The sequence below is a fragment of the Antedon bifida genome, chromosome 3, assembly GCF_963402885.1.
Source record: "Antedon bifida chromosome 3, ecAntBifi1.1, whole genome shotgun sequence".
Classification (NCBI taxonomy): domain Eukaryota; kingdom Metazoa; phylum Echinodermata; class Crinoidea; order Comatulida; family Antedonidae; genus Antedon; species Antedon bifida.
The window spans coordinates 15,867,941-15,894,917 of record NC_136228.1 but is presented as its reverse complement, the minus strand read 5'-3'; the positions used below and the strand labels follow the sequence as shown (position 1 = coordinate 15,894,917).

The 26,977-nt window shown below is 31.2% G+C and overlaps 1 protein-coding gene across 1 annotated transcript; it reads left to right on the top strand.

Annotated features, from left to right (window-relative positions):
- Positions 1–12,106: 12,106 nt before the first annotated feature.
- On the top strand, positions 12,107–25,496 carry LOC144837140 (uncharacterized). The gene is made up of 14 exons (XM_078692151.1): positions 12,107–12,345; positions 13,343–13,432; positions 13,623–13,802; positions 14,853–15,107; positions 16,174–16,362; positions 16,713–16,907; positions 17,145–17,447; positions 17,543–17,614; positions 18,910–19,123; positions 21,872–21,898; positions 22,751–22,807; positions 24,070–24,612; positions 24,836–25,283; positions 25,468–25,496. The coding sequence occupies exons 1-13, from the start codon at positions 12,160–12,162 to the stop codon at positions 24,859–24,861; spliced, it is 2,337 nt and encodes a 778-aa protein (XP_078548277.1). The 5' UTR covers positions 12,107–12,159; the 3' UTR covers positions 24,862–25,283; positions 25,468–25,496.
- Positions 25,497–26,977: the final 1,481 nt, after the last annotated feature.

Genomic DNA, 26,977 nt, shown 5'->3' with positions numbered 1-26,977 from the left:
ATAAATAAACATAACAATTACGCTACCAAATATTCATTTTTTGTATAAAAGTAATCAAAATATGCACATTTTCCATACAATTAGCTTCATAATTAAACATTTTCAATACAAGTTGGGTAGCAATGGGTAGCATAATGTGTATGCTTTCATTTGATACCATACAGTTTGTCCATTGGCATTTTAAAGAATAATTTAACCCGAAAATGTGTTTTTTGGTCATTTTTGGGTCAAAGGTCAGTAAAAGCATTTCCGGTCATTTTTTCGCTAAAAGTTGTGTTAGACCAAATATAAATATGTATATTCTTAAAAATTTGACACCAAAAGAACACTTGAAATATTATTTAATATTATAAATAAACCAAAATAAATTTACACTATCTAGTATACTCATTTTTGTCAAAAATCAATAAAATATGCATATTTTTCAGAAAATTAGCATCATAATTACAGATTTTTAATACAAGTTGGGTAGCAATGGATAGAATATTTTATGGGCTTTCATTTGATACCAAATAGTTTTTCCAAACACTTAAATTATTTAATATTATATAAATAAACATAACAATTACGCTACCAAATATTCATTTTTTGTATAAAAATAACCAAAATATGCACATTTTCCATACAATTAGCTTCATAATTAAAAATGTTCAATACAAGTTGGGTAGCAATGGGTAGCATATTGTGTATGCTTTCATTTGATACCATACAGTTTGTCCATTGGCATTTTAAAGAATAATTTAACCTGAAAATGTATTTTTTTGTCATTTTTGGGTCAAAGGTCAGTAAAAGCATTTCCGGTAATTTTTTCGCTAAAAGTTGTGTTAGACCGAATATAAATATGTATATTCTGAACAATTTGACACCAAAAGCAAATCTGTACGACAAGTGGTTGTCGAGATACAAGAACCACACATTTTTAACCTTTGACCCCGATTTTGGGCATGTTCGTCCCGGATAGCGAATTTGGCACACATTCCATGTTGTTCGTTGGGGTCAAATTATCCTATAACAGTTGAGATATTCTCTCCTAAATTAAATGCATACAAATCTGACCCAGGTCCTAGACTACTTAGCGCGAGCGTAGGTTAGGTAGTGGCGTTGTTAACCCACTCACTAGTTCATCCTCATTATCACTTTGGTAATAGTAGTGTACAATGATTGACAGAGTATTGACTAAGTTCATTTTATTATCACTCAGTGTAAATATAACCAAAATGGTAATAGTACAGAGAGTTATAAACTGCTGTGTGTTCTAGTTATTATCTTTGTTTAACATTAGAATACAATGTTAATATTAAATCTATGGTAAAGATTATCTGATAACAAATTGTATAACAGCTGGAACTCAATAATCAAAACAAACAAATCATTAATAACAATTTCTACCCTGGTTTCTGTATAAATGTTATAATTAACTTTTTATCATATAAACTGTCCGACCAGAGCAATATGTACAAAAAATAAATTTAGATTATAAAGATAATAAATTTTTGCTGAAGTCTTATGACTGTATGTAGCCCCTGAACCAGACCAGATCAAGTGTGATCAGAGGTCCCTGTAGCCCAAAAGAAGATAACATAAAATTTCAAATAAGACCAATTTTAACAAAAGTGACCCATAAAACCCAAAGAAGAGAGCTCATCAATCAGATCTAACATGGGATACCACATAAGACTAAATTAAGGTATTGTGAATACCTGTTTTAACGCCCACTTAGTGTGTGAGGACTTGTATCAGTAAAGGATGACACAATTGCAGCAAATGCATAAAATTTCATTCAAACCAATTAATGATATGACTGGAAACCTACTTAAACAAATTAATTTGAAAAAATAAAAGTTACAGAGTGATTTGGATAAAAAATATAATTGTTTATAAACTAGAAATCTAACTAGTCAACAGATTAAAAAGGTTAGGTCTCTTTTAGAATGCAGTGTGTGGTATTATGTTTGGACACTAAAAAAAACCAAATTTGTATAGGAAATCTTTATAGCCTAAATACTTTTGGGGAATTAGAAGGTGATCCATGCAAACTACACAAGTTTAGAAGAAAATAAAGTGCAAAGGCTTTGCCACTATGGCTACAGTATGTCGAGAAACATCCTCATGACTCTTCTTTAAAGAAATTTAATTTCTTCATTGTAGAAACAAAACCCATTTTGAGTAAGAAATAGAAAAATGTGAAGCAAGGGAATTAAAAAAAGAGGATAAATTATGTTTTTAATAATTTTGCTGTATAACATACTCAATGTTTGACAATTTCATAGCTAAAACAATTTACAGATTTTTCTTATGAAAAAAAGTACTGTAATTGTTCAGTAAGAGTTGATCAGGAATTGTGTTTCATCTCAGGGTATGTTCAGACTCATGGCGTTAGGGTTGTTATCTAAAGCAAGGCGTACGGTAATAAATGGTGTTAAAAGTCAAGGTGTTCAGACACAACGATCAATTTCAATGCCTTGCGTAAAATTCTCTGATCATTAGTCGTGAGGTAATTTCCCGATTGATCGTAATCAAAACGGTACTGGGTTTGGTCTACTAGCGTTCCTGCTCCCAACCAGTACATCCATTCATAGAAGTCTTAATGAAGTAAGCCTACCTGGTGGTAACCATAGATACCCGAGATAACGACTATACTTCGGCTTTAGTCGATAGAAGATTGAATAAATTGTTAGAGATAGAGTATACGATGTTTGATTAAGTGTAGATATGTGATTTGTTCTTTTTATTCAAATGATGTTATGTATTTAATATATGACTCTGGTACACAACAGAGCCATATATATAAAGAGTTACGACATTGAAAATTAGAAGCCATTTTTGTGTCAAAGAATTCGCACGCTGGCGGCGCGCGCGTCTATTTTGTATAGCGTTTTCCTGTAGTTCATGCATTATTTTTAGATTTTTTTGTCTATGAAATAACGCTTATATTCCGTTTTTATTTCAGTAATTAATTTTATTAATGGTATTAATTTGGTAACATATATATATTGTGTCTATAATAACAAAAGAATAAATGCTACGGCCTACATGTAAGTCAGGATACATCAAAGCATGAACCAGTACAAAAACACACAAATTCACCCCTCTTTTTATACAGTATATGGCTCTCTGTGTGTTTTTGACACAAACTTTCATCATTTCATTTGTAATAATTTGCCTTTATTATTTTAATATTGTTCATACCCTATTCAATATATTAACAAATATATCCACGACACTTTATTATTTTATTTAGTCATCAAAGCATGCATTATGAATTGAAAATATTGCATAATTGTTATTAATAGGACGTAGTTATGGGATGTTTCGTTCCAAAATCAATCAATCAAACTTTATAATGTACTAGCGCACGCGCGCGCAACATTCTTTGCCGCAAGTACTTCTGTACGCTGTGATATTCGATATCGATATTCACCGTAAAATGTGCAATTACATTTTTTTAAATATAAGAAAAAATTTAAAGTATTTTCTTGCTTCTATACTTTACATGCATTAACGGAGACAAGTTTGACACAAATTGATCTGCATATCACGTGACTATAATCCAGTGTCGTAACTCTTTATATATATGGCTCTGGTACACAACAGAGCCATATATAGAGAGAGTTACGGCATTGCGTTCACGGATTTTAGAAAGTCACGTGGTGTGCACGCCAGCCATGTTTGTGTCCAACTATGCCTATGTAGCGTATGGAGTCGAGTCATTTGCTTAAAAAATGTATAACATTCACAAGGCTTTAAATATCGAATTTAATATCAAAACAATCAATTTGTTTAAAGGTTTTTGTTAAGATAATAACGAAATCATAAAGTTACTGCGAACATGATTTTTAAACAACAAAATGTAAAAACAATGCATTACTATAGAGAATCGCTGTACAAACTAAACGCGCACGCGTAGAGCGTGCAAGGAGCGCCCAACCAGAGCCGTTCCGAAATTGCTATTTTTGTTGTTTTTAATCATGTTCGCAGTAACTTTATAATTTTTTTATTATTTTAACAAAAACCTTTAATCAAATTGATTGTTTTGATATTAAATTCGATAATTAAAGCCTTTTGAACGTTATACATTTTCAAAACAAAAGACTCAACTCCATACGCTACATAGGAATAGTTGGACACAAACATGGCTTCTAATCCATTCGAAGTCGTAACTCTCTCTATATATGGCTCTGGTACACAAGTGGTGATTGCGCCCTCTATAAAAAATAAAGTTTAATCACCCAGCCAACAAACCACTCTCGCAACATGTTATCCTTGAAGAATGTCAAACACAAGTGAAACCCCAGGACAATTTACAGTCATTGTTGTCTTTCAGGTTTAGACAAGTGATTATTAATTTCCAATAGACCATATCATAAAACCCATCAAAAACTGCGTTTGTGAGTTTGTTCTCTGTTTATATAAAATCTTTTATTTTCTATTTTAGGAAGTCAGGTGATGCACAGAACGCAGCAAAGAGGGTGTTGGCACTTTGCATAACAATACACCTTATAGGCTGGTAACGTACAATCCCATTGCTGGACCAGTGGATGGAGGATTCTTTTCCAGACAAATGACATAATTTTATGGTTACCTACATTATTTATGAATTCATTAGTGTGATGTGAGTTATATATTTTAAAAATTTCATTGTAATTTGACTTTAAGCTAGTAGAGCTCTTTGTATGAAGGTTTAAACATGGAGCTATAAATAATAGCTCCATGACCTAGAGCTAGTAGTAATATTACAACACAATGGCTCATACAACAAACAGTAGCCAAAACATATTTTGGTTTATAATCGAGCAAAAATATGTTGTGTGAGAATAAATGCTATTTTAAATGTCTTATTAATTCTTTTTAATTGTTACTTGCTGTCTTTAAATTAGCTTTTGATTGCCATGTTTATACTGAGACTATCTTACCTACTGTAACAAACAATATTATTTATGTAATTATTAGAATCAGGGACGTTTCGGATCAGTCATGGAGGAAACATTTAAATAGTTTTTTCCTCCATAGACCAAGATGTTTAATCCCACAGTTAGGAAATAAATGGTTGGTCGTTTGCAATAATTATACAATTTGAAAAGAATGATTTTTTAAACTTAACAATCAAAGTATTTTATTATATGGTTTACATTTTTACAATTTGATTTTCTCATTGTGAAAAAAATTGGTCATACTGTGTGGCAATACTTACTTACAGTAGACAGATTAATTTAAAAAAATAAAAACTGCAGAATGATTTTTTAAGCATTTTATAGCAATTATTTATAATAAAAATTAGAAAGCCACTCCGAGAGTGCATACCTCCGCCTACTGTAAAATTCTCCTACATAAGATTTCCCCGGAAAAAAATATATATATTTGTGTGTGTCTTAATGCTGTTTGTGATTTAGGCTAATTTCACTACAAGCATGTGTATGCGAGTTTGGTGTAATGGTTGTAACAAGCCTTTCAATTAACAATAGCTTCAGTTGACTAACAATAGAACAGCAACGCGAAAATCAAACGAAATACTCGCATCAAAAAAGGTGCACATTAAATCAAATTATGTTTTAAAATTACAAATCACCAATTATAACTCTTGCCTCCTGTACAAAAATAAAGTTTTTTGGACAAGTAGTTCTCGAGAAAATGCAATTTCAGTTTACTTATTACTTTAAGACTGCTCGCCGGCTTTTGAAAAATTCTGTCCTATCTTTTAATACTAGCAGGTCTGAAAAAGTGAACTAAAAAGTGGTTCAGAATTGGGACCATGGTCCCAAATGGTCCCAAAATTTAATGGAATGGTCCTTGACCACATCTATCTGTATATTCATTTTGGTAAAGATCTTGTAATTACTTTTTGAGTAATCCTGCTAACAAACAAACAGACAGACAAACAAACACGCGCGATCGATTACATATACCTCCTTGGCGGAGGTAAACTAGATTTGAACTTGTCATGGTAATGAGTTAGGCTATTGCACAACGCATCGTAACACACACATGCTATTATATTAAGCTTTGTCTATAGTAGGCTGCACTACGACAATTGTACGAACATCATAGCCATATGCCTAATCAAGTCATAGGCATTTCAGTCGATCAAAGGGGCTATTTCTCGCATTCAACAAGCGTCAACATTTGACCGTATTAACATTGTAAACAGTAGTTGATGGTTAGTTTTTATTTTACGCAACTCGCGTTTATTCAAATATTTGAATATGATGACTTTTTCAAAATGAACAATAAATTCTGAAAGATACTTGTTTGAGTAATAACATATGGAAAATTGGAAGAAAACTGATAAAAAAAAAGTAAGGCAATAAGATGATGTAGCTGCTCACAACTAAAATAGTGAGATAGATAGTCGTTTTTGTTTCATTATGCAATGATAAATAAAAAAATAAAATTAATGTGATGTGAAGTAGGATTGGCCTCCCCATGGATATCTTTTTTCCTTCTTGATATACCTTACCAATAATTAACCAGTATATAGGCCAATAAATAATATTATCAATACTATTATCACAACATAAAATGGCATAGAGGCCTCTACTAACCAAATAGAACCCCAATTAGCCTTTAGTGAAAATTGTTTTTTATACCTAAACAATTCCTTCAAAATACACATTATTATCCAAAGCAGAACAATATTATTAATTTGCACTTTTTTTTATAAAGCTAACATTATATTATTGATAATTTGTGAATCTTTATTTATCCTATTTCTTATAGAATTACTTTACATTTACCTACTCAACGTGCAAGGCGTCCTTTAAATTGAGTAAATGGCTCAGCCCAGAGATATATAAAGAGTTACAACATTGAATGATTAGAAGCCATTTTTGTGTCAAAGAATTCGCACGCTGAATTATGATTATGAATTAAAAAATATCACATAGTTAGTTATGGGATGTTTTATTTCAAAATCAATAAATCAAACTTTATAATGTACTAGCGCACGCGCATGCAATTATTCTTTGCTACAAGTTATACTTCTGTACACTTTGCACATCAATAATTCACCGTCAACTATGCAAATACATTTTTAAAAATATAAGAAAACATTTAAAGTATTTTGTTGCTCCTATACTTTTCATGCGTTAATGGAGATAATTATGACATAATTTCATCTGTATATGACATGACTTAACCCAATGTCGTAACTCTTTAATTTGTGGCTCTGGCTCCGCCCATAATGTCTCACGTTCGTTTGCGTTGGTCGAATAGGAATATCTTTCTAAAGTTTGCAAACGATAGATAGGTAAACAAGACTTATATTTTCCATTAAATAGGCTACCATACAAGACTGATTAGGAAGTCATGTGACGCACAGAAGCAGTGACAATTATAAACACCTTATAGTCAAGTAGCGTCTGTTGATGTAGAGCTGTTCAGTCAGACTGACGGACCAGTGGATGGAAGAACATTTCCAGAGATGCGTAATCCTGCAGAGTAACTTTATGGTTACCAACAATTCTGTTGTTCAATAGTATTGTGAGTTTTTATGTTATTATTTATTTTTTTAATATTTCATAATAGGTGTACAGTAATCTGAGTTATAAAAATGGTAATTTGTTATGAGAATTACACCAGTAGCCAGCTAGTAACAATGTAAAACTTTGGTTTAGTGGTTTATTTCCAAATGGGGAAGGTCGGATTTTTGTCGAAGGGAAAAGTTATTCATATTTTAAGTAAAGTCTAGTTATTTTGATTTCATATGCTCAGACTACATATGCTAGCTACTAAGTGTATCCTTACCATTTGATTGGCTGTATTTCATATAACATGTTCATGCATTATTTGATCCAATTCCAATGACTATTGCATGATCAACTTTTGTTAAGTTAAATTTTTGGTGGTGTGCTAGACTTGTAAATGTTTTTTTTTTAATATTTTTTTTAACATTTTGAGAATGTTGGGTGTTGTGCTAGACTTTTTTTAAAGCCTTTCTTTAACTAGGCTCTGCCTCATTGAATAGAACAGTCAAATATTCTCCCCATTCAACTTATAAACATTCCTTGTAGAATCAATCAGTCTAGGAGAGAACCATGTGCAAGATAAAACGTTCCGCTGTGGGTATTTGGGTCCAGCAATAAAACAAGAAATATTTCTTACAGACTAGACTACCAGTCATAGACTCTTTTCTCCCAGATGTGCTTTGAGGTTTGAGCATGCCCAGTCCAAGTTTCCAAATACCCATTTTTGAGCCGTTTTTAAACAATAGAAATTTAAAAACCGAGCTTGTAAGGGCATGTGATGTAGTGTGTTGAACGTTGGACTAACGAATCCAATGCTTGTCGCATTGCTTGTATCCTTAGGCAAGTTTGCCACTCCCCACCCAGGTGTACCTTCTAAGGTCAAGTCTGATGACTAGCTGCATTATAAGAGTATGTTTCCAAAATTAACTGGGGTAATAATATGTACAGTGCTTAGAGGTTTCACAACATTAGAAGCTTTATAAATATAATATCAGTGTAAACAAGAGCAATCAGAGATCACAAACCCCCACACCAAGGGCTGGCCTCCAAAATTAATAATGGTATTAATATTGTCTGATAATCTTAGAGGCAAAATCATTATTATGAATTGTGGGTTGTACTAATGTAAGGTTGGTGTGAAATTAAATGTTGTTTTTTTAACTTTCTACATTGTGAACTATAAAATGTTTTGGTGTAACATTAACATTTAGGGAATCATAATGTTACTTATTTTTAGTAAGAATTTGTTATAAAACAGTCTGCAAATGTGCCCACAATGAAAGTGGAAAACAATCTTTAGTGAATATTATAACATACCTGATTGTATTCTCGCAATTTGTTAATGGGCTGCTTCCCGGCCTAGCAATTGTCAATGATTAAATTGAATAAAAGTACTGTTATAAAACAAATAATGAATGTTTTGTATTTCGCGTTAAAATCTAACTCCAGCGATATGAATATACATTCTTTTAAATGATGTTGTGCCCTTAAAGGCCAATTTACACAGACGAGCGGTAACAGTTAGCGGTAGAGGTAAGCGGAATTTACGAGCGGTGTTTATGGAAAATAGGTGCTTGTAGGCCTCGAGGCTAGTGCATGTTGCAGACACCGATGGCCTAGACTAGACATGTTATGACTGACTGTCATTAGGCCTAGAGCAGTAGCCTACCACAGGCCTAGGCCTGGTTTTAGAGGAACTTGTTGCATAATAACGTCCCAAATGTATCTTTTCTTTATACTATGATACTATCCTTATACAAACAATCAGTCACGTCATGACTATGCCTACTACGTCCCTCATATTTATTGTCATCTGACCAAATGGCAACCTAAACAGATGTGGATAAACCAAAGAATTTCTAGGTCTAATAATGAAAAAGAACAGATTGTACAAAGCAGATCTCTGGACATTTAGAGCGACTTAATCATATTTCTATCGGCAATTGCATTAATTATCTCTGTAAAATTTGTTACCATAAGTTATATGACGTAAATGTTTTTCAATATGTGTCCGTAATATTTTTGTTGGCTTTGACAGATTTGTTTCACAATTCTGTTTTTTTTTTCTGTTTCTACTGTTTCTATTGAAATAAATGGTATGATATATGATATATAAACTACTGTCCTATAATTTTATTTGCAGGAAACACAATGGCTGGTTCTGAATCTTTCCTTGAAATTCGTGGAGAATTAGCAAATGTTCCAGGCAAAATACAGAGGTTTGCAGATCTTCTCGGCACAATAGCAAGTAACACACTACTTGGTAAAGTACTATCCTGAAGTTAATTGTTGATGTTATGTCTTTTAACATTTAAAAAATACCACAACTTTTTACCTATCCACAGCATAGAAACTGAAAACAAGGATGTTGTGGTATACTATGACCAACAAGACTTCACTTACACTTAGTATATGTTTGTTGTTGGCAATTTCATTATGCATGTACAAAAAAAGTCGACCATAATTAGGCACAATTTGTTAAACAGTATTTAGAAACAAGTACAGGCCTTGATTTTTTAGTCTAAAACAAACAAGAAATGCTTGCTTAAAATTTAAGAATGAACAAAATCAAATTTTAGACTAATTTAAAGCAATTTAAACCATTTAAAGCATTTGTTTTTCAAGAATTATCAACATGCGTAATGTTCATTTTTACTTTGCAACTCTCATTGTTAATTTTGAAAATTAATTTAAGTTTACTAAAATAACAGATAAAAGTTTGTTTGTGTATTGTATGTATAGATAATGAAATGGTTTATTTTCTACTTTAAAAAAATTAAACAGCACTCAATATTTATGAATAAAACTAAAATACTTTTACAGTATTTTCCCACTTGCTAATATTACCAATTTTTTTTTTCACAATTTAATTTAATTTTTATTGAATGTTTGAATTGGTCTTAAATTCGTAGTGTTCCTCTCGTTTTTGTCCAGTTTTTGTTATTAATGTTAAAATATTACTATTACAGTATTCATTACAATAGAATTTTAGTTAATACTTTTTTTATGTTGATTCTTTTTTAATCTCATAGTGTAGTTTTACTTAGGCAACTCTCATAACTTAATAATAATAATGGAGTATTTATATATATATATATATTTATGCATGGTTTTGTAGATTTTTTTATTGAACTTTATTTAATCAATTCTGTTTTAAAATCTTATTCAATTTTCAGATATTCCATCTGATATTTCTGCACGTAAAATAGATTTTCAGAAAACATACAATGAAGCTTTGAAACGAGGATCCGTCCACATCAATCTTGGAATGCTTAAGGTGATTGGACAGGAAGGAGTGGGTAAAACATGCCTCATAAATGCATGTCTTGGAAAAGAGTAAGTAGTAGTAGGACAGTGAAATTGACGTTACAAAATAGATAATAATAATAATAATAATAGAGTCAACTAAGAATTACAAACCAGCCAACTTTTATTAATTTGTTTTTGATAAACTACTACATTCTAAATATTTTAGCAATAGATCTAACAATAGTTGAATAAAAACTTTTATAAATATATAAATCGGTTACTACAATAATCATAACACCATCAAATTTTCTTTCTTTTCTAGATTATAAAATTTACTTTTAGCCTTGTATTCTAAAAAAAAAGATCATACGAATTGTTGAATAACTTGACTTCCTAAATGTATAATTAATGAATAATTATATTAAAATGGTTTTGAATTAAACAGAGAAAAGTGCATGTTTTACAGTACCTGTACTTAAAATGACTGAAGTTCATAGTTGGTTTCAAATATTTTTGCCAGATTTGAGGAAAAGCATGTAGTTACAGATGGGATAGCAGTGATAAGAACAGCAAGCACAACATGGAAAGAGGCTAAAGCTGATAGTGGTATTAACATGAATACAAATTAGCATATTACTCTTCCCATCATCATTGGCTATGTAACATTATTATCAATAATCTCATTATTAGACTTATTAAACACAAACAGGCCCACACTGAAATGGAGATTGCAATTTCTGTCATATTAACGATCTATTGTCCCCAAAAACATGAAAAATAAAGATTATTAAAATCAGACTTTGAATAGATTATTTTGTAGTCAATCACTTCTGTAGAAAGAAAAGGAAACAATTAAGGTTTTCACTTATAAAATAACAAAATAAATGGTTAAATTCAAATAAAAACCCATTAGTTGCTTAAAATTACATATATAAATAATACATTTTTTTTCAATCCAATTTTTTGCCAAAGTGGATTACTATTAGGTGACATTAAAATGGCATATTAAAAAAAATTGTAAGAATTATTTTTTCAGGGGAACAATACATATTTAAGTTCATAGTTATTTAAAATAATAAGATTATTAATTAGATTTTCCTATTTAATGTAACTAAAGAAGTATCAAATTATGTTATCAGATTTATAACTTAGAGGCAACCTATTTGTGTAACAATTATGGTGACGGTAATTTGGAGAAAACACGGTGGCAGCCATCCCACTCCTACACATAGTCCACAGACGCTGTACACGCAGGGTTGGTGGGCATGTTTCTTAGTTAGCAAAGTTAAAAAAAGATGGATTAAAACACGTAATTGATGCATACCATCCCTGTGCGAAAGCTCATTATGATGATGAAGAATGAACTATACTCATAGTAACGTTATAACTGACTGAATACTACGATGACTTAAAATATTAAAATAATGATGCTTGTTACGCCGTTTGTGGAATGACCAAAACACTTGTTTTCGCTACAGGTGCTGATGCAGCTACTCAAGCTGTTACATTTGATACAGATCAACAATTAGATAAGGATGTAATCAAGAAAGTTGAGGAAAATAAGGAGGAGACTTTGGAAGAAACATTCAACATCTGGGACCATGGAGGACAGTTAATTTACCATGGTCTACATCGGGTAAGTAGGTTTCTGTATAGACTAAAATGATTGTATGGCCAAGGTATAGTTTGCCTTTTTCCCATTATGTAGTCACAAACCTCTTTCCATGGTACTGCATAGTAATATATATATTTATTATATAGATTGTCATTTCAATGGAGGATTGTGGGTCACATGATATTCAATAGACATATACTATTCAACTTTTAAGTCAGATTGCATATTCTTATGTTACACAGTGAGCAACCGAAACATGGGATGCAAGAATAGACTGCGTGTTAAAATATCAATCTGTATTGTCATGTCTATAATTGTTCTACTTCGCGTCCATTGCTGCCTTCTTGAATAGTTTAGGTCTTGGCCTAGCCTCTTGTTAAAAGTATAACACACCTACTTTTAACAAGAGGCTAGGCCAAAGCAGCACTCTAATTTTAGACAGGGAGTAAAACAATTAGACACATGCAGCACACACTACAGGTTAATAAAATTAGTGATCAGTCAACAACAGCCTCTTGACGAGTGTGTGGTTGTTCACTGTGTAAAATATGCGCAAAACAAAATTGCAGTACTCACACACATATGACATTGCACTCTTGATGACATCATTAGGAGAGAAATAGAACATTTATTTATATCATGTGACCCATAATCCCCCAATCAAATAAAAAGAATCTAATTAGGGATGTTATAATATACAAAGAATGAATGTTTAATTGATAAGTGCAATGTATGGGAAAATAATTTCATGTGATAAAAGAATTCATCTTTCACTTATATGATGAATTTGGTTTTTCATTGCATGAATATAAAATATTCATTATTTGTATATTATCCATGCCTAACGTTAATATTAAACATTTTCAGTAACTTTTCACCACATTATTATCAAAGAATTTGTATATGAAAGTCTATATTATATGTTAAGGTCCACATACAATTAAAAATAATATTTGTGCATATGTTGTCAGAAGGCCTTAAAAAATATTAATCAGTCAATATTTGAATATTTTTGCAGATGTTCATTACACTACAAGCACTATACATTGTTGTGTTTGATCTCAGTAAACCCTTGGATGATCTTGCTACTTTCATTGATTCTAATGAAGTAAGTGTTTCTAGATGCAGTAAGGCATTGAGATTGAACAAGTCTTCTAATTTATAACATGCATTTTATGCATTAAAAACAGTTTGACTATTATAAAAGATTTAATATTTCATACCTTCCAGATAAGGTTTTTAAAAACTAAACATTTTTAAAGTTTAACTGTGGTTAATTGTTCTGTAATTCTTTTCAGAGAACATGTCAACATCATTGGACCAATCTCCAGTTCATATTATCTTACATCCTGTCAGTTTATTCTCATAGTCGTATTGTGGAAGAAGATGAAGAGAATGAAGTTCACAAACCAACTATCCTTATTGTGGGTACACATAAGGGTAAGCTTGGTGAGACTGAAGAACAGCAAACTGTTGAGGTTAATGCTTCTTTTTTTTTTCTACATTATTAAAGATAGCGACAACCAAAGATACATCACTGCTCTAAAAGTGAATTTAACAGAAATTAGAGTACATATTTATGGGTGTCTAGAAAACTCAAATCTCAGATATATCTGAGTTTTATAGATCTAGAAAACTCAGATATCTGAGTTTTCTATCAGATATCTGACTTTTTTAGATCTAGAAAACTCAGATATCAAGATCTGAGTTTTCTAATTCCAAAATGGAACTAGAAAACTCAGATCATCAAATGGATCGTTCCATTATTAATAGAGAGTAGCTTGTATATACTACAGTATTATACTTTTTCTTACTAATAATAATAATTATTGTAACTTGTAGTAGCAGCCTACGACTTAAATCATAAAGAAATCCAGTATACACCTTTTAAAATGTAGGCTTAGCATTTTGGCCTAGCCTAGCTAAGCAAACTCAATTCAAGGCTCAACGTGTGGGCGCTATCGCGATGTATCGCAAAGAGTAGGCCTGGTGGCCCTACTCTAGGCTAGAAGTTGTCAACTCGTACCCAAAATAACTCGTACCTATTCCCAACTTGGCTAACTCGTACCTCAACCAACTCGTAACCACACCAACTCGTACATATCTAATTTTTAAGCCTACATTTTAACGATAACGTGCACTGTATTTTCTTTATGATTTAAGCCGTAGGCTGCTTCTACATGTTACAATTATTATTAGTACACAGTAATCAGTTTTAATAATGCTCTAGTATTTCAAATGACCTACCTTCTGATTAATAATGGACTGATCCAAATGACCTACCAACCAATCATATGATGATCTGAGTTTTCTAGTTCCATTCTGGAACAAGAAAACTCAGATATTGATATCTGCGTTTTCTAGATCTAGAAAAGTCAGATATCTGAGTTTTCTAGATCTAGAAAAGTCAGATATCTGAGTTTTCTAGGTCTAGAAAACTCAGATATATCTGAGATCTGAGTTTTCTAGATCTGAGTTTTCAGAATTGACACATTTGTGTATAGATGTAAATCTTTATTTACAAACAGGCAGAAAAGATGTTTAAAAAGATTCAAGATGTGCTTAAAAGAAAACCATATGGAAAACATGTGTATCAATATTTTGCCATTGAAAACAGCCAAGAAACGACAGATAAGAGCTTTGGTGATCTCAAACAAGTTATTGATGACCTTAAGAAAGCTTTAGAAAAGGAAATTCCTTTAAAGTGGATGCGTTTTAGATGTGGACTAGATGATCTAAGGAGAGAAAAACAGCCCTCTTTTTCTTTGTGTTCTTTAGAAGAGGTAAATGTTATTTTTTATCATTCTTCAGAAAATTTTTGGAAATAATATTTTATAGAATAAACACTTTCAGTCAGAAAGTCACAAATATTTATCAAGTATCTATTAAAAATAAATAAAAAAAAAAAATATAATTTTAAAAATGATCTTTATACTGGAATTTGTCATAACCAATTAAATAACAATATTCAAGATCATATTTTCATCTTTTATATATGTTGCCATTGTTTTATTTCTAAATCGTTACTAAATACTGACCTAATAAGTGAAAAAATTGGGAGTTTTTTTTGTCCCACTATCAAATAACATTGTTTTTAAGTATAAAACATGCACAAAAATTTAAAAAAAGTATACTTTGTATAATTATTTATTATTACATAAATTATATGAATTTTAGCATTTACCTAAATACTAAAATTATTCTCCCTTAACCAAGTTAGTATGTAATACTATATACTCAAAACAATGCTGGTATGATTTCTTATTTTAAAGGGTAATGCTGGCAATATGTATTGTCAGCCAGAACATGTGGGTATACCCCTGTGAGAATGATCGCTGTTTTTGTGTCCATGTCTTGCTATGCAAGAGTGTGTTATTTTTTAGTCAATTCAAACATTGTACATTCAATCAACATTATTTCTCTACTATTGTATCATACTGCAAAGAGGAGTATACTAGATTCCTGTCAAGACAGTGAATGGATACATGTCGGAAACAATTCTTGCTTGAACACTTCTCATTGCCGGTGTATGATAAAAATAATGTCCATAATTTGTGCTTTATATAAATCTATTTTGTCACCTGATAATATAAATCTGTAAAAAAGTGAGCCATTGATATTCAACATGTCAAACTTTATTTGTTTATGCTTAAAGTTAACATATATTGTATCAAACTTCTTAGTGAACCCTTTTGTTTATTTTGGTAACATTTATTTATATTCACTACACTGGAAAACCAAAAAGTGTTATTTACTCAAAAAATTTATGCTGTTAAGGACAAAAATAATGTTGATAATAAATATATACCTACATTTAAAAAAAAATCTGATTAACACTAATTTTTAAAGCTCAAAACGCTGGCAAGTAATAATGGTATTGACAAAAAAACCAAATCAGTTCTGCTTATAAACTTGCACGATCATGGTGAAATTGTTTACATGCCTGACAACGAATTACTAATCAATAAAGCAGTGTTAGATCCGATGAAACTGGTTGAAATTGTTACTGCATTTGTAACTGTGGTTCCCTCAAAATCTGTAAGTAGACTCATGTAATGTCTTGCATTTGAAAAACGTGTTGCAGTAATATAATTATTCCTGTTCTGTGTTAAATTTCTTGCTTAAGATGTTCTATATTTAAGTATGCTGGAAGGCATCATTTGCAAGTGACTAAAGTTTTAATTATGTTACTTTCATTGTATTATAATTGAAAAAGTAAAAAGCACAGCAACAAACTACTGTAATTTCACAATGATAATACTGCATTATACATTGACATTTATTCATGTTATAAAAGTTTACTTTATTTGTTGACTATTTCCCTGTATCCCTCTTGATTCCCTCCTGCCACTCTGTAATAAAAACAGAAAGTAACAATTTTTTTTTAGTACGGTATGTTTAATGAATCTTATGATAAGCTTGACAAGGGCATACTGGAAGAAAAGTTGTTGCGAAAATTATGGAGAGATAGTAATGTTGACAAAGGAAAGAATTTTGAGTTCCTTGTAGCACTGATGATTCAATTAGGTTTCATTTGTAAAAGGAAGACAACCAGCAGCCAAGATTTGGGAAGTACATCTACAGTAGGTTTTGTTAAGTTTCCTTTTCTAACATGTTATGTTTTGCATGCAAGCATATGTGAAAAAAAGATTTTTTATATGATACATAATTGGTGAAATTTTACATACAATTTCTAATTATTTGTAGCGTTATGACGTATTTTGATTAAACTTTCTGCTGAAAGATGTTTTTAACATGTACATGAAATTAGTTTTCTTAAAAGAAATTTAAATGGCATTTTTACAAATCAACAATTTCAGGAATCTGTTGGAAAGCAATCATTTTTTGTGCCACTACGCCTTGCTTTCAAGACAGCAAGTGAAGTGAAAGCAGTGCCTGATGAATTTCCAGCTATCAGTATCTATTACGACTTTAAGGGATATCTGCCAGATGTATTGTTTCCATATATGATTATTGATTTCCTCAACAAATTTCAAAAGAAAGGAGTTGACCCAATACTCTTGTATAATCATGCTGAACTTTACTTCGACCAAGATCATGATGTAACTTTATCTCTTGTCAAATTCATAACTAAGGAGAATGAGCGAAAGTTCTTGTTAAAGGTACTGTATCATTCAATATCTTGTGAATAAATCATAATTTAATCTATTCATAAACTCAAATTCAAATATCAAAACATCACTTTCCTTTTTTTCAGGTGACTATTAAAAGAACTCCTGCTCTTAATGAAACAAGTAATGAGGAACCCTCTTCTGAAGCATGTAAAGAGGTTGGTTATTATTTCATATCAGTTTGGAGAACTATATATTTTTTATAGATGCTTTGGTTGATTTTGAGATTGTTATAGTACGACAAAAAAAAAAAAAATAAATAAAATAATTTAAACATTTAAAATAATTTTTGTGTAATGCGTTTAGCCGTTTCATTGTCTTAATTTGTATTTGACGTTGTAATTCTGTAGATTGGTTTAGTTTTCAATAATTAAAAAAACATCTAAGCCCACTATTGCTAAGATCTACTATATCGTTAAAACTTTATTGATTTCAGTTAACGTTATTAATTAGAAAGCCACTCCGAGAGTGCATTCCTCCGCCTACTGTAAAATTCTCCTAAATAAGATATATATATAGTTGTGTGTGTCTTAATGCTGTTTGTGATTTAGGCTAATTTCACTACAAGCATGCGTATGCGAGTTTGGTGTAATGGTTATGTAACAAGCCTTTCAATTAACAATAGCTTCAGTTGACTAACAATAGAACAGCAACGCGAAAATCAAACGAGTGAATTTGAAAAGAAATAGGTTTTTTAAACTACTCGCATCAAAAACGTGCACATTCAATCAAATTATGTTTTAAAATTACAAATCACAAATTATAACTCTTGGACAAGTAGTTCTTGAGAAAATGCAATTTGCAGTTTACTTGTTACTTTAAGACTGCTCGCCGGCTTTTGAAAAATTCTGTCCTATCTTTTAACACTAGCAGGTCTGAAAAGTATACTAAAAAGTGGTCCAGAATTGGGCCCATGGTTCCAAATGGTCACAAAATTTAATGGAATGGTCCTTGACCACATATCTATTCATTTTGGTAAAGATCTTGTAATTACTTTTGAGTAATCCTGCTAACAAACAAACAGACAGACAGACAAACACACGCGATCGATTACATATACCTCCTTGGCGGAGGTAAATTAATTATGATATAATATAACATTGCTTAGTAACAATTGATATAAAAACATCTTTAAAATTTAATTATAAAATGATAAAATGTTAATATAATATCAATTTAAAGTACAAGCAACTTAAAGTACAGTTGTCAAAACTAGTTGTTATTGACTTTTTTATTATATAACATTAATTAATAACAAATGATTTATAAAAACGTCTTCAAAAATTCACTAGAATTGTATTTTAGATATTTTATTTGTTATTGTTTTAGTTTTCTCTTTTATTGTATTGTAAATTATTAGTGAACACAACATTTTAAGAATTTGTGCTGCTGATTCAAAGTTGCTACATAGTATAGTTTTAATTGCAGTTTGCCATTCAATTTATATTTGTAGGTATTGTTAACGATCCAGAAGTCATTTGCACCTTCTAAAGATGGTGGTAGAAGAGGGATTCAATATGAGAGATGCATACTTTGTGAATGCAGTAATACATCAGAAAAGAAGCACATTCAAAATCTTGAATATTTCCAGTATAGAAAGTTAAAATGCACCACAACTGGTGCGACATTTTCAATGGATGTTTCACGTTACCAGCGGCTATTTGGAAGTAAGAGTAATATATATATACATACAAGTTTATTTTCATTATTTATTTGACCAATAAACAATAAACTAAATGATTATTATTTAATTTAATTAAACAAACACATACAAATTAGTAAATATCTTCAATTTGCTATTAGCTGTGATATCTTCATACCTCTTACCAGTAGTAGTACTGTTAGAATCATTATTGATAATCTATACATTGTTACAACATGCTGCTATTAGCTGTGATATCTTCATTCCTCTTACCAGTAGTAGTACTATCAGAATCATTATTGATAATCTATACATTGTTACAACATGCTGCTATTAGCTTTGATATCTTCATTCCTCTTACCAGTAGTAGTACTAATAGAATCATTATTGATAATCTCTACTTAGTTAAAATATTAAAATATTAACAATCTATTTGTTAATGTCAAGATAGTTAAAATTCAAAAATGTGAATGTTGAAGGTTCAATATTATAAAACTATTTATTTTTTTTATTTGACAAGAGTTTAATATGTTGGCTGTTAAGTTTGAATCTCATTAGGATGCAACACAAGAATGTAGGCACAACAAGTAATTTAACCAATGGCAAGTGAATAAGCTCAGATGAGCTGTGCATTGCACTTTGCTGGACCCAATGGTGTCCACTCAACTAATATTTTTTATTTTATTTGCAGATGAAACAGAAAGAAAAAGAAGAAATTCAGATGAAGGTAATTGATTGAAATAAGTAGATAAATTTTGCAAAATGTTGTACTTTTATGGACTCAATGATATTTAATTATAATAAAGTATTTGCCTTTGTTAATGCTGTGCTGCCCTCAATGACGATTGTTTGGATCTCTAGGATGCAACACAAGAACGCAACACAAGAACGTAGGCACAACAATAGTAATTTGACCAATGACAAGTAAAGGATTGGATAAGCTCAGATTAGCTGTCGCTTGTTGTAGATTACTTGCATAGCAATTTTATCTTTGTGTCTCAAGTGATTATAGTTAAACATGGTATGCAGTGCTCCTCCCCTCCCTTAATAAACACTCAATTGATACTATCAGCTGAATCTGTCATAAGTAGGCACTTTTATAAGCAGATACTTTTCTGGACCCAATGGTGTCCACTTACAGAAGGTTCAACTAGTGTAATATTTTTCATTTTATTTGCAGATGAAATTGAAAAGGGAAGAAAAAGAAGAAAAAGAGACCAAGGTGATTGAAATATTATATATCAGATAAATAGATTATTAAAAAAAAAATTTTAAATTGTAAAAACTATGTTTTACTTTTATGAATGATAATTAACTAGTATTATAACATGGGTTCAAAGATGTATAGTAGCCAATCAGATGCGCTGAAATGAATCACATGGCGCTCTTTATTTTTTCACTGTCATGCGATCACTGAAGTGGAAAAAAAGCATAACACCACTGCGTGTAAATCATATGGCAGAGTATTACCGATCGTGCTAGGCATTGTACCATTTTCTAGGCTAGACGGTGATTTGGTCGGCAAGCAAAGTGGTGATTGCTGCTCCTTAGGCCTTGTCGGTGATTTGGTCGCCGAGCAGAGTGGTGATAATAATTCATAGACCCATGTTGTAAAACAAATAACGCACAATTCTAAGTTTGTGCGTTACTGGAGATGCAACTCTCTGGTATTAAAAATGTTGTGCAACATACACCATTGTAAATACCCTCAAGTTTGCCGCATCTCCTCTAACGCAGAAATTTAGACTTGTGCGTTTATTTGTATAATAAATTATTTGTCTTTGTTAATATCAATGAATTTTATTTTAGCATAAGATGGGTACCATGATTTATTCTGAGTGCATACATGTTCTAGAAATGGATATGTGTATATGGCACGTCATTGTGAGAGTCTAACAAATACGCAGAGTATTTATATTATAATATCATGGACTTATAAAGCTCTGTATGTTGTGAAACCTCTCAAACAGTACAAAATTGAGGAAAAAAAACTAAACCCAAACCTAAGTATGTGATATGCCCTTGCAATGTGTGACTTGGCCCGTCATCCCCGACTCGAGTGCTTCCTACCCTAGTAAACAGAATATAACTATAACAAGATATCAAATTTATATTCATGAAAGTGTTTTGGTATTGCGACTCGTAAACAAGCTTAAATTTGGTAAATCACAAGGTCAAGATGGTATAACTTCTACTATGCTCAAGATAACTGCTACATTTATTGCTGAGCCGCTTTCAAAATTGTTTAATTTATCCCTCTCAACCGGTACCATTTCCAATGACTGGATGAAGGTCAACGTAATTCCTTTCCATAAATGAATTGGTATAGACAATTTTAAGTAGCAAATTTATATTAATGGTGGTTTTCATCGCTGTTGGTTTTGATCGAATAATAAAAATTAAAATGATGAAGGAAATAACAGAATGTGATGATGATCTAAAACACTTCAATGGTTTATAAAATACTTTGCTGCTTTTATTATAACATTTGAACATGTGATAATGTGCTGTTGTGTTGGCAATATAGAATTTGTATAGCATCCATTGAATTCATTTCATTTCATTCATTTTTTTCATCAAAAAAAAAAAATTATAAAACATGTAAAGATAAAATGCATAAAAGATGAAAAGGATCAACAACAAAAAGCTAAAAGCTTGTACAGGGTTGAAGACCTAAAACAGCTAATAATATAATAGGAAATATACAATATATTAAAATATATATATATATAAAGTAACATTATTTCATTATTGTATATTTTATTTGTTACAGATGATGTGGGGACAAGTTCAAATCAAGGTATGTTATATTAGGCCTATGTGTCGCTAATGTGATGTGCCCACATATGGACATGATGATGTCATATCACTACCATATTTGGGTATATCACTCATATTTGGGCACATCACACTTTTTTGTCAAATTTGTTTGATAGTGTAGACAGAGAGCTTTCAAGTTCAATATTGAATATCGAAACGTAGCAGGCTATAGGCGCTTGACCTTTGACAAGATCGCCTAAAATTTATAAATTATACTTATTATTGTATATTCAGGAATAGCCGCTCCATAATCTCTTTGCTTTTCTTCTTTATATCTATATTTTATATTTTTAAATTTTTTAATTTATACTAACAAATATATTTTTATTAATATTATAATCATAACAATAAATATTTGTTAAAATATATATAAAATATTATTTATCGCATAATATACAGTCTAGGATAATTATTTACGGAACATCATTTGGATAATAGAACAAATCACATATCTACACATAATCAAACATCATATACTCTATCTCTAACAATATTTCAATCTTCTATCGACTAAAGCTGAAGTATAGTCGTTATCTCGGGACCGTTCTATGGTCACCACCAGGTAGGCTTACTTAATCAAGGCTTCTATGAATGGATGTACTGGTTGGGAGCAGAAAAGCTAGTAGACCATACCCGGTACCGTTTTGATTACGATCAATCGGGAAATTACCTCACGACATCACACTTTTTATGTCAAACAAGTTTGATAGTGTATTAGTAATGCACTACTTTCTTAATGATCAAATCTCGATCATCCAGTGTAAAAGTGCCATGTATATAAACAAATCCTAACATACTTTAAACATATACTTCTCATTTTTATCATTTTTAGGTAGTAGTGATGAGGATGAAAGAGAAGGAACATCACAGAGTCACCAACAAAGTGAAGGTAAGATACTAGTAGATAAAGATAGTGATATTGTGGAACAATCTTCCTGATCCTATTAAAAATGCATCCACTATCTATTTCAAAACCCATCTTTTTTCTTTGTAATTTCTTTCTGTTTCTTCTGTCAGCGCTTTGGGACAATCTTTTGATTGTATAAGCGCTTAATAAATCGAACAACACACACACACACACATAATGATGATGAACAAGATTATAATAATTTTAAATTAAAAAATTTAAGTTGATTATAATGATGATGATAATATACTCTCTCTAAAATTTATGATCATATTATTATAGCACCAAGAATATAATGTTGATTATTAAGTTTAAAACTAGACTTGAAAGTGATTTGTGCAAACCCAAAAAAAAAATGTTTGTGAAAATTTGTCATGTTCAAGATTTGTGGTTATTTTTTACCTGTTGGAGTTTTTGCGACGATAGCTTTCCATATATGATTGCATCAAATGACGATAGTACTGTACTTACACCAAATTTAGAATTGTTTATGGTCATCATGGTCGAGATGGCAAAGACAATTAGACTCATGTAACAGATGATCGGGTCTAGGCTAGCCTATAGCTAGTAACAGGGGTACCCATTCAGTAATACTAGTACTATACTAGTTTACTACAGTAGTACTAGCAAGGCCTATCCTGCATGGGACACATAGTATCATCACAGACGCATTCAATTCGAACCTGAACTAAATAAACTAGCATTAACACAAACGCATAAAATCAACAGTTCAATTGAGAAATAGTTTTTACAGCAATGCATTAATCTTTGTTGGGAACACATTGGGAAAGCAAAACTAAGGACATGCCTCTACCCGCCCGTGGCTTACGTACCAGCCTAGCTATGGCTGCCTTCAGCCAACTACTGTCAAGTCCTTAATTTTAATTGTTTAATATACCAAAACTTGCCACATATAGCCAAGTCTAGAATGACACACATGTGACTGTCAATTTTTCCAGAATTTACAATATCAAGTTTTCCAAAGTTTACCGTAGTTTGATATTTATTATTGAACTTGATCTGAACCTGACATAATTCCACAATATTTTTATTTTGAAATAGTAGAGTGGAGAGAGAACATAACACAAATTTAACATTTACCTTAATTACTTTTTAATTTGTTTAATTTTTTATGCTTTTACATTTTGTTGATAGTCTATACTTATAATTAAACAAACAAATTATTTTCATTTTGGAAACAATAATAAAAAATAATAATAAATGTGCTATAATTTTATTTGCAGACAGGAACACAATTGCAGAATCGAAAACTTGCGACAATTTCCAAGATCTAAAAGCTGGTCTCAGTGGTTGCTTTGATGGCGAAAGATATCGTTGGCTAAGGTTCCTACTATTTTCTCACTTGAGTGTCAGTGAAATTAAAAATCCACATTGCAATGGACATGAATTGCTCAATGCACTTGAAGACAAAGGTTTAATCTCACCAACCAATGTTAACTTGCTGTTAGAGGTTACGAAAACATCTGAAATGGCACAGGCCAAAGATCTTGTATCAAAGTATATGACAGACAACAACATTCAGAATAGACATACTGATAAAACCAAGTTGTCATCTTACAGAAAGCGACTGTTTACGGCCCTGAATCAAGTTGACCCAGATGCATTACGTAATGTTACTGCTTACTATAAATTGACAAAATATAACTTCTCCAATGTATGGGATGCAGTTCTCTATCTGGAGATTGATAAACAATTAGTAGATGATTTAGACAAAATAAATCGGTTTGCAGAACGTCTTAGCACAACAGCAAGTAACATACTACTTGGTATGCATTTCTACTTTATATTGTATTAAGTTATTTGTAATATTATTGAATCTTTCATTTTTAAACAGTTTAAGTAATTATCATATTTATGATGCTAATCTACTGAATTTATTACAGTGGAAAATATTGTGTTTTATCAATTTATATTTATTATTCATAATCTTAAAACAACAATTACAATTTCCACAATAATCATGATTGATACTGTTTTTCATTCGTATAGATCTCTCAGAGGATGATGAAGACTAAGTCACAGACTTAGCCCAATGATGCAATAAACATGGACATTCTATTCATACAAATGTTAGATGGCGTTAAAGTGTTGAAAACTGGTACCAGTACAATCTACCTGTTAACTCTTTTATCTGCCAATTGAGTACTGATTTGGTTGTGATGTAATGTTAGCGTGTCATACCTCAATGTACAATAGCGTAGGTACCCTGGTATCCCAGGATTAAAACACACTAGTTATTGTCTGTGGTGTTTTCTGTCCAAAAAAAATATCTGTCCCCTTATAATAAGATTACATCAACCATTTGGCACTCTCAAACGTGTCCCTGTCCCTTTAATAGGGGTGTCCCCTGATTAGGAGTTTGCTGTAGTGTTAAAACATATATTTCCCCTCGTTTTATGAGAAAGTGTCCCCTGAATAGGGGTGTCCTAAAGAAGAGGTTTACTCCAGTAGTAAAGCAAGAGGGGTGTGTCCCCTGAATAGGGGTGTCATAAAGAAGAGGTTTACTCCAGTAGTAAAGCGTAGGGGTGTGTCCCCTGAATAGGGGTGTTATAAAGAAGAGGTTTACTCCAGTAGTAAAGCGTAGGGGTGTGTCCCCTGAATGGGGGTGTCATAAAGAAGAGGTTTACTCCAGTAGTAAAGAGGAGGGGTGTGTCCCCTGAATAGGGGTGTGTCCCCTGAATAGGGGTGTCCTAAACAAGGGTTTTACTCCAGTAGTAAAGAGGAGGGGTATGTCCCCTGAATAGGGGTGTCATAAAGAAGAGGTTTACTCCAGTAGTAAAGAGGAGGGGTTCTACTGTTGAAAGATTTATTATTAGATTTCAGTGTACTAAACGGTACATGAATGTTAGTAACAAAAGAAAGACAGCAAAACAAAATAACAATACTGGAATATTACAAAAAATAACAGTAGGCCTACAAAGATTTATTATAAGATTTCAGTGTAGTAAACAGTACATGAATGTTAGTAACAAAAAAAGAAGACAAAACAAAATAACAATACTGGAATATTTACAAAAAATAACAGTAGGCCTACAAAGATTTATTATAAGATTTCAGTGTACTAAACGGTACATGAATGTTAGTAACAAAAAAAAGATGGAATATTACAAAAAATAATAGTAGGCCTACAAGCATGTGGGTATAAAACATTGCTAATGTTCCTGTTGCAGACATTACCTATTGCTATATTTAGAGATAAGACCATTTTAACTGTTTTTATATTTTGTTGTGCATTTATATTAGAGTCTCTATGTTGAGATTACAGGCAAAAATCAAACGACAAACATACATTTTTTGAATAAGAATTGAGTTAAGTAAGAAGAATATGTGCTACCTCAGACCTCAATGCCATAAACGAATAATGGATTAATAAATGAGTTGTAGATTATAATTAGGATGTATTGAGGAACAAAATATCTCAACTTAAATAATATGCCTATTTTTTTTTCTTACATTTTGAAATAAACTATGAATATTATTTTTCCATGAAAGAAATTGATCAAACAAGCCTTTATCAACTTCATTTATTACATTCTGTCCAATATACCCCAATATAATTTTGTTTAAACTGTTTTGAAAAATAATCCAAAGGTCAAAGTCCACTCTTGATTCCCCTTTTTATTAAAATCAAAAATGTTCCCCTGAAGAAATTCAACCTTGCTTGTCAAATGAACGCACCCTCTAATCCTTCCCCTTACCACACTAGACATAGACACAACTTTGTTGAATCCCACTGTGCTACTAAACGCCACTTCTCTAGCCCTGTTCCATACTTGATCCAGTTATTAAACAAACAATGCTTAAATCTAAATTAATGTTTGATGAATTGTTTATACAGTAGTGTTCAATTTTTTTGTACAGTACAGTTATGAATGAATTTTATAATGTCTATTTGTTGAATGAATATATTTTGATGTTTTTCACTTTTAATTCAATTTTAATTAAACTCAATTTAGTATGCTGCTATGTTTTAATGTTATTCATATTTTTAATAAATACTAATGAATGAAAAACTTATTTGTTTGTAAGGATAGTGTTTTTTTTTTTTTAAGGGGTAGATTTTAATATCAAATTGTACGTGCTAGCTATTGTTAAAAATGTATTGTATATTATAGGAGATCGAGTAATAAA